The 9412-nt window shown below is 34.9% G+C and overlaps 1 protein-coding gene across 1 annotated transcript in view; it reads right to left on the minus strand.

The window, feature by feature from the left end:
* Positions 1-9412, minus strand: part of MIPOL1 (mirror-image polydactyly 1) — a 181853-nt gene that overhangs the window by 147618 nt on the left and 24823 nt on the right. Inside the window, exon 3 of the mRNA XM_010148527.1 lies at positions 7092-7171. Coding sequence (XP_010146829.1) covers positions 7092-7171 — 80 coding nt within the window. The remainder of the gene's footprint in view (positions 1-7091; positions 7172-9412) is intronic.

Consider the following 9412-nt stretch of genomic DNA (forward strand, 5'->3'; position numbering starts at 1 on the left):
CATTTCCTTTGGCATTCCACTCTCTGTTTGCAGTTCATTAACATATTGTTATTTTAAAATACTAGTCTCTGAGAAGACACCAGATTTTCGTTGGCTTGGTCTCACACTTGAAGAAACATTTTTATATTCCAAATGCATCAAAACAGCAGAATCTCTAGGCAGATACTAAGTGGGATTCACTGAAACACAATGTTAGCTCTAATGGATGGATGATTGTGTTTGGTCTTTTGAAACTTTGAAGTATAGGTAAGTCTTGATCACACAAATTAATAAATCCTAAAGCTGGAGTTAACAATAACCATTACACCCAAATTCTGCAGCTTAGCCCAGCCAATTTTTCAAAAGGTCAGGTTGTGAACTGGAGAAGATCAGGGAGGTCCACCGCATAGCTTTGTTGCCAGGCATCTCTCGTCTGGATTGTTGCAGGCATTTATTAGTATTCGTCAGCAGACTCAACAAAGCAAACAAGAAATTCAAGCACGAATAATAAAATGAAATGCTGCTATATAACCCTTTGTCATTCAGCAAATATGGGACTTTTTAGCTACATTGTTCCTAAACCTGGGTTACTACTTTAATTTTTCTCCACAGTGCTGACTGAATGAGTATGCATGTGTGTTAAATGCAGAGCTCCCTTAACAACTGCAGGACTGCCATTTAATCTGTTGGTAGATGGACCATTTCCTGTGGGAACTCTAGCTATGATTTCCAGATCCACCAAATAAATCTCAGATTAAGATTCCAAATGAAACCTGCCTTTGGCAGATAAAAAATGTCAAGATGGATATAAACAGTAAAATTATAAATTATCTAGGTGTTGCACGATGACTTGATGTGCGTTTTTTGTTTACACTTTTCCCGATATCACAACTATACAAGGCATTCATCAAATGTCACACTTTCATAATATTGGAGGCATCATTAAAACTGTTTGGCTAAGGACCTTGAAGTGTTTAAGCAGTAGCTCAAAAGTATATTTGTGCAAAGTAGAAGAATAAATTTACATATCAGCAGCAGCTCATAAGGGATGGGTAAATATTCTGTTTATCTCTCATTGTAATTCAGGTTAGTTTAAATACAGGGTTTCAGGATATCATTACAGCCTATATGGAGTTATTACATAATTTCCAAACATAGTGTCTGCTAGAGTTTTACTAAGCATGCTGTGCTTATGTTTTCTAAACCATCTAAAAAAAAAGTAAACCCTCCCACCCCATTTTTCTTTTGCTATTGTCGCACTAGACAATTGCTTTGCACATATAACCCCTTCCATTATCTAAATCTTAATGATCCAGAACTCCCTTTTATCTAGGCAGGGTCATGTTTCCTGATGCCCATTAATTATAGTGAAAATTCTCTTATCCAAATGTACTCAACCTCTCCTACCACAAACAAACAACTAAGGCTTTGCTGAACTGGAGTTCTAAACAAAATCCCAGAAAACTACAGTTTAGAAGTGAAGAAAAACACAGTAATTCTGAGTGTCCAACATAAAAGAAAGGTCATTCTGCATAAAGTGCCAGTAAAGACACCTTGCCCATGAACGCTTTACTCCAACTAAATGGTCTACTAAAGATGCAGGTGAGCTCTCAGATAACAGTGTCCAATGCATGCCCTGGAGAATCTTTTTTTAATAATTTTTTTTATGCCTTTGCTCTGAACTTAAGCGTCATTCTAGTTGTTATTAAAATAGAAGCAATGAAGGTTTCTAAAGAAGAAAAATAACTAAATTCCTTTTGCACTTGGGCTAGGTCTTCCAAAGCTCCTTCTGAGGCACTACATAAAAATTACTGTGGTGATAAGTGCTGCTCTCCCTGAAGCACATTTCAAGACATTCTGAAGCTACCTGCACTCATACTTTAAACACTTAGGATATTGAAAGTGCAGTACTTCAAGGTGTGCATTCTCCCCATCTTTAGTGCTTGCAGTACTCAGTGCAGATAAGGCACCACACTTTTTCAGAATACTGTAAAGGGTCTAACAAAATCAGATTCACAACACTCCAATGAGTCAGGCAGATACTGCACACTTAATTGTGCTTCTGATGAGGAGTCTTTCTGTATGCAGTCTGGCCAGAAATGAACTGCATGTACAAGAAAGGAAATGGGTTAGAAAAAGGATAAAGAACTTATACATGTGAAAGGGTGATTATATTTACAGGAAAGACCAGACAGCATTTGATGGTTTTTTGGTTATGATTAGCTACTTTCCATCTTCTAAGTCATGGCACCCTATTCTCTCTTTTTCCATGCAAGATGTTTTCTTCATCTTCCATGCTTAGTGTTGCTCAGCAGTTACTAGCCACTATTCCTACATTTGACTCATGCAAGATCATCCTCTCAACCTCTCTTCTGCCTCCTATACTGTGCAGAGAAACGTGCAACTATGCTTGCCACTTTGCAAGGGGACCCCTGACAGCTAACACATGGCGAGTTTGTTGCTGAAAGTACAGCAAACATGAAAGACACTAATCAATTGAGCCATGTGCATGAAAAAGGACTGACTCTCTGTATATCACGTAGATTCTTCTGCATACACACCCATGCAATATTCAGGTCCTTATTCTTTCCCAGGTAAACAGCACTCCTTATTGCTAAAAGAGGGAAGGAGAGGAAGAAAAGGCCCACAGTATCTCCTGTTGAGGCATGTAAAAGAAGAAACAAACTTCAGTATGACAAGTATAGTTTATTCTGCCTCTACCACAGCCTTGGAAGGACTTCAGATTTAGTGTTCACAACTGTAATGTATATATCCTGGAGAAAAGGAAAGCAACACCTTTACAGTTAGTTGCTTTTTGACCCAACTAGGGAGTCAGATGAAAAAATCTTCACAAGGCACCTTACTCTCAAAGCTTTCTTTACACACACAAAAATGAAAGGGTGTGTGTATTAGTGTGCATGTGTTAGTCAAACAATAGTAACTACAGACAAAAAAGTCATTGTAATTAGTATTACGAAACCAAACCCACAAAAAAGTACAATAAAATAATTTACACAACTAGAAGAACTAACTACTTCCAGAGAAGCTGTGGATGCCCCATCCCTGGCTGTCTTCAAGGCCAGGCTGGATGAGGCTTTGAGCAACCTGGTCTTGTGGAAGGTGTCCCTGTCCATGGCAGGGGGGTTGGAACTAGATGGTCTTTAAGGCCCCTTCCAACCCAAACCATGCTATGATCCTATTCTATGATCCTAATAACAGAGCCTACAAATACATGGTGAGGAACATGAGTTTAATTTCTATGAAGTTCCAAAAAATTATTATTAATTTTACTTAACCTACGCATATAATGGTACATTGCCTACAATAACATGAATGCAAAAGGGATGGCTGACAATTAATAGAATTTATAAATGGGAACAAATAAATGCAAAAATATTTCTAGAGAGGTTTTATTTCCTAAATATTATGTACTACACAGCAAAAGAACTAAAAAATACTTTTTTAAGCAGTACACTGGCATACATACACCATGACAATACGAGGAAAGCTACGGCCAGATTCATAACAGTAAGCACCATGCATTCATACAAGACCAACGCATGCACAAACACACAATGCAATTAAGACAACCGTCATCGCATAAGCTTATCACACACACATTTGTCTGAGCAGAAGTATATACACATAGCTTGTTCATTAGGTTTGCGTATCTGTTTTCTATTTTCCTGAAGGGAGCAGGAGTGGTAAACAACAGTTCACCACCAGATAAAATACTTACTTTTCACATTTCCCTGCACAAGCTGATTCTGCAGTTCTGTTCCAATCTACATTATCGCATCACTTTAATCTAGTCTCCTCTGACCTACAGTTTCTAGACATGCAATTTTAAAGTATTTTTACAAGCCACACAAACATTCTTTTGAAGGACACAACTAAGAGTTGACATCAAATTCTTACAGGTGAAATTGGTTCATTGACTAACACTTCAATATGTACTTTACAAAGTGGTTTAGAAATATGTATTGAAAACTACAATAACCACCTTTTAAGGAGGCAGATCACTTTGCCAATTAAAATAACCAATCAATCGATTACCTTGTTTTAGGAAATTCCAAATAATAATAATTATATCATGCTTTTCATTTTGGCATGAGCAAATTTATAACTTTGTTGTCAAAACAGATCAAGCAGTAATTGATATTCTAAGACCTCACCTAATTTCTGCCTTGTCCTTAAAAATCACAGATGCTCAGAAATATGACACACAAAAAAAAACTACAGTAGTAAAAGATTATAAAATACAGAACACTTATAGCTGTGCCCACTCAAACATAGTACATGATACAAGTCACATGAGACACAACTTTAACTCCAGTATCTGCACAATCATAACTTTCCTATCCTGCTAACTCTTTTGGAAAACTGACATATCAAGTCCTGAATGTATACAGAAGTATGAAAAGCATCCAATTTCAGATTCTCTCCTGTGTTTTCACAGTACTAATGTTTGTGCAGTGTTTGTCATGCATGTAAAACCTGCTGAAGTAACAACTCAACCCGGGTGCAATGTGCTTCTCCCTGCACTGCCACTGCAATGCAAAGATATGTTCCTATTTGCCAGTATAAGTTTATTTTTATAATGGACTCCTATCCTAGGCTTTCTTGCTTGGATCCTGAATATTTTTCATTTGCAAATTACAGTCTTCACTGGCCTGCTGCCAATGCTCCTGATAACTTCTCTGAAATATTCTTCGAAAGAAATTAAAATAGTTGCTATCTTTCTACTAAAGACTAGGTGCTGTGGAGAGAAACAGTATATTTAAATTAGATACCAACCCGAAATAATAGGCTTTGCACATAGACTGTTTTTTAACTTTTCCTAATACACCAGAACAGAGACAAAAAACAAGTCTTCAATCCATACAGGCATATTATACTCCAAACAACATGAAGTTAAAATCTCAACTATCAAGCACTTCAGATACACTCTTCTTTAACACTACCTTTCTCTCAAGTATTTTATTTTATAACATCTATTAACAGGTTACATATTATCTCACATAACCACCATAAACCTACCACCTCTCTGTACCTAACATTTTTTGCATTTTTTTTTTTAAATTCTCATTGCTTGACTGAATTTTCATCAAGTCAGATGAAATTAATCTCACACATGCTTTACCATCCATACTTTTTAACAAATTATTTAATCTCCAACATATCAGTATGTTATAAATTTTTTTAAACTAAATTATTATTGGGTTATTCTAAAAACAGCTTTGAAACTTTCAAGTTACAAGCAAGGAACAACTGGATACAGTACAGTACTAGCTGCAAAAAAGGAAAGATACCACACATGACAAAGCAAGTGGAACACAAAATGGTACACACTCCAGCACAGATATTTAAACAGAAGATTAAAAGTTGCTTTCATTTAGGAGTTCAATGAGAAAATGCACAGAGAGTTTAGGAAGGGTACATACTGAACATAATGTTGCTGTAATTTATCTATTATGTTTATGATAAGGAAATGTAATTTAATTGTTAATACTCAAATAAAATTGTATGAAAAAGATTCCTCATCCAAGCCAATATGACAACATGAGATTTATCCATAATCCCATTTTAAACTTCTCTAGGAAGAAAAGCATAAAGAATGATGTGGCTTATTAATGAGTGATTTAAAACAAAGTGTATCAATTTTACTTTTGTCTATAAAACACTTCTATTAGATATACAAATACATGTTTGCTTAGAAGAAATAGCTTTCTAAACAGCACAAAATATTAACTTAATGTGTCAGAAAAATAATTTACATGAAACTCAGTTACAGCACAGTTTTTAAAGTATCTGTGAGCAGCAGCACAAGGCCATTTCTTGCAATCAGACAGAAAATATTTCAGAGTCAGTTTATGGTATTCATTTGACTATTTTGGAAAAGTTAACCTTTTGAACCATTCTTAGGGTATGCTGACCCCTAAAGGTCTAAAAATATTAAATCTGATTAAGCCATTACCCACTTAAAGTATAAATTGTCAGAATACAATTCCTCACTAAGTTACTCCACATTGTTTTCAGAGTATATGATTCTAAAAGATTAACTTCACTGAGTAATAGCACAAGATTCCATGCAGTACAAAGGGTCTACAAGTAGTTTATTTTGCACAATACAGAAAGAAATTCCTTTACATATGTAAGAAATGCATCATCTCCAAGGTTAAGTATTTCTTCATTCTTCTCAACAAATCCTTCATGAGAAACTTGATGTTTATTATCTTTGAGAAAGATTACATAGCATAAAACTCAAAAAACAGAAATATCCAAAATGCTATGAGGATCTGATATAGGAGGCTTTTTTTTTTAACCTACACACAGCAACTCACTGGAAAAAGTCCACCCTTTTATGATGTACTGAAGGTTTCTTTTCTGTGTCTTTCCCTTTCTTCAATCTACACATTATTGTCTAGTCACAAGCCACTTTCTGACAATTCTCTTCTGTAAAGTCAGTCGCATAACATGCTCTCAAACTGGGTGGCTTTTTTGATCGTGGGTTTTCTTGGTTGTATGGCTGGTTTCTTTTGTAAGTTATTGCCATGAAATACAGAATACATTACCTGAGAGCAAAATATTGGTCATCCAAGTGATGGAGATGAAAACCTCCATTAACCATGGAAGTTCCGAGCTAACCAAGGCCCGTTTTACCCTCCGAGCCTACCTTACTCTCTATATTGTTGAGCTAATGAGAAACTCATTAGAATTAGTAGATGGCTTAATCATACTCTAGCCAGGAGTGAATAGCCAAGAAAGTTACTTTAAGACAGGTTTGAGATTTGTCATTAACCTATTAAAAAAAAAAAAAAAGGTGGAACAAAACACAATGTATAGACTAGGAATTTACATAAGACTTCTCAAAGTTATATAAAAACATTTTCAGTAACCCAGAAAATAAAGCTGCTGATTCACATTCCTGTTCCTGGTCTCCTGTTACCCCAAACATGTTCTAAGAGGAAATGTGTGGTTGTGGGTTTTGGCTTTTTTTTTTTTTTCCTTCCAAAGTCGGTCATATATCGGCAAGAACAAATACATTCCAGTCACTGCCTAGCACTGGTACAACACCTGAGGTTCCTTTTTAAGATCTTAAAAGTCCTTACCTTTCAACCAGTTCTCCATTTGTTCTTCTGAACTTGTTTGATCTGGCACTGGGTCCAGTTCTTGCTTGAAGGTTTCGGAGCTAAAATAAAGCAAACTCCAGATAAATAAACTTGAAACAATATAACACACCTATACTTTGCCTTCATTTGACAGAAAATTCACAAGACAAATGTTTTAAAAATATTTATAAACAGGACAATAAAGTCTATGTACTTTAACAGTCAGTGCTAAATTGCATTTCTCAGTAAAATATTTTTTCTTCACACATCTGATTTTTATAATGGCTTGGTTCAGCTTTCTGTTGTGTGTAATGCCTTCATTGAAAGATTTATTAGTTTGTCTTCTTGTTCTAGAGTCTGGTCTCAGAAGTACATCATGCTACTGAGTGCAGCCCAAACACTGAGTGGTCCCGGTAGAGGCAATGAAACTGCTCACACTGGTAATTATTACAGAGGGTGGTATGTGCTTCACTTAAGAACATTCTTTCTCCTACTTTAATTTCCTGGATAAAATACAGGTGAAAGTGGCCCATGACCACTCCAACTCTGAACCGTCAGGTTTTTCTAAACAGCTAAATAATCAATCCTAATATTTGCATACATATTGCTTCAGACTGTACAGTAAATTACACAGTTGGAGTATTTCATATAATCAAACATCTTCAAGATACAACCTTTAATACTAAAAAATAGGACCCACAGTAAAATGTTATGCTTATCAGGTAACATATTGAGTATTAAAATATATGCTCTCTTATATGTTAAAAATTCAACTGTATTTTATATCTCAAGGAAATCTAAATAAGTTTGTCATCTTGCTAATACAGTAAGCTTACCAAAATTTTTTTAACTTACTCAAGCACCTCTTCTAAAATATGTTCTAAAAAGGACAATTTTTCATCTAACTACATATGTGTGCTTATTTTGTATGTTTTCCCTGATATATTTTTTCTACATTTATTAAAAACACACAACATATCTTGGCAGTGACTGGATCATGAAAATACCCAGAGATCTTTCATTGTGCTGATAAATGCAAGAGTTAAAAAAAAAGTACACATTTTTAAAATTCAGGCATATTATACCAAGACATATGTTCTAACCAATAAAGTAGCAGAAGAAATTCTTTTCCTATATAACACCAAAAAGGCAGATGATCTCATTTTTATCTTTGAGATTATAAAGAAGTATAATTGTGCAAACACTTAAGAGTCAACACAAACATTTATATTAAGCATTCAAAAGGTAGATATTTAGCTCATATTTGTTGTTAACTATAATTGTGCATGATAAAAAATAAGTGTATGATTTGATGTGCTTAGGTCTTAACAAAAAAAAAATAACGACTTCACCTCATAGTGCAGAACACTGAGTTCCTTATAAGAATCCCTCAAATGAAGCTGTACGCTTCTTTTTCAATTCTGTGTAACTGTGTTGGTTTGGAGTTGGCAATCTTTTCCTAAGTTCCTCATTTACTTTTGGATTAGCTGAAAATATAGAAGGTTATTAATATCAAGAAATAGGTTTCTGTCAATGAAGCCATTTCCCTAAAAAAAAACACAAAAAGGTTCATAATAATTGCAGTATTTTAATAAGATATTCATATAGCAAGACATGAAGAAAATACGGTATTTAATAACCTCTGGAGTATTTTAAAACATGTCTTAGGGCCTTAATGTGCCTAGTAATATACTATTTAAAACCATAATTTTATCCCTCCACAATATACAGTCATTCTTCCTCGCCATTTACCCAGCTAATGAATGCCAGCAATTAGTAAAATGTAATCCCATTGCACAATCATTTTAATGCTTTTAGCACTCAGAAAAGTAAACACCAAATTAATACTGCTCAAGCCATATCAGATCCTAGTTGGAAGCAAGCAATTATAGTTCAGCTCCTCAGGTGTAATTAAATGATTGGAATGATTTAGTTCCATAAATGCAAGTTAATTCATAAGCAAGCAACAAATATACTGGGAGTAATTACAAGAAACATTGACAGTCTAAGCAGGGCATGTGCCTTCATGTACCTGATGTAGGAAAATGCTGCCCTCTCCTGGAAATAATAGACTATGGCACAGGAATAATTGGAGACAGAACTCAAAGAGGCTCATTTTACAGACTTCGTCTTCATTGCTGAAATATGTTCTGCTACCTAATAGGAATTTTCTGGTTTAAACATACAGAAAATAAAAACATTGTTGATATCAGATTAAGGCAGTCTTTAGGTCAAAGATCTATCTGGGCTTCCTACGGTTTGCAGTATACTTTCCTTATTATTAGAAAGAAAAATGTTAGTAAACAGAACAAAATATTCCC

Source organism: Eurypyga helias, unplaced genomic scaffold (genome assembly GCF_000690775.1).
Source record: "Eurypyga helias isolate BGI_N326 unplaced genomic scaffold, ASM69077v1 scaffold15673, whole genome shotgun sequence".
Classification (NCBI taxonomy): Eukaryota; Metazoa; Chordata; class Aves; order Eurypygiformes; family Eurypygidae; genus Eurypyga; species Eurypyga helias.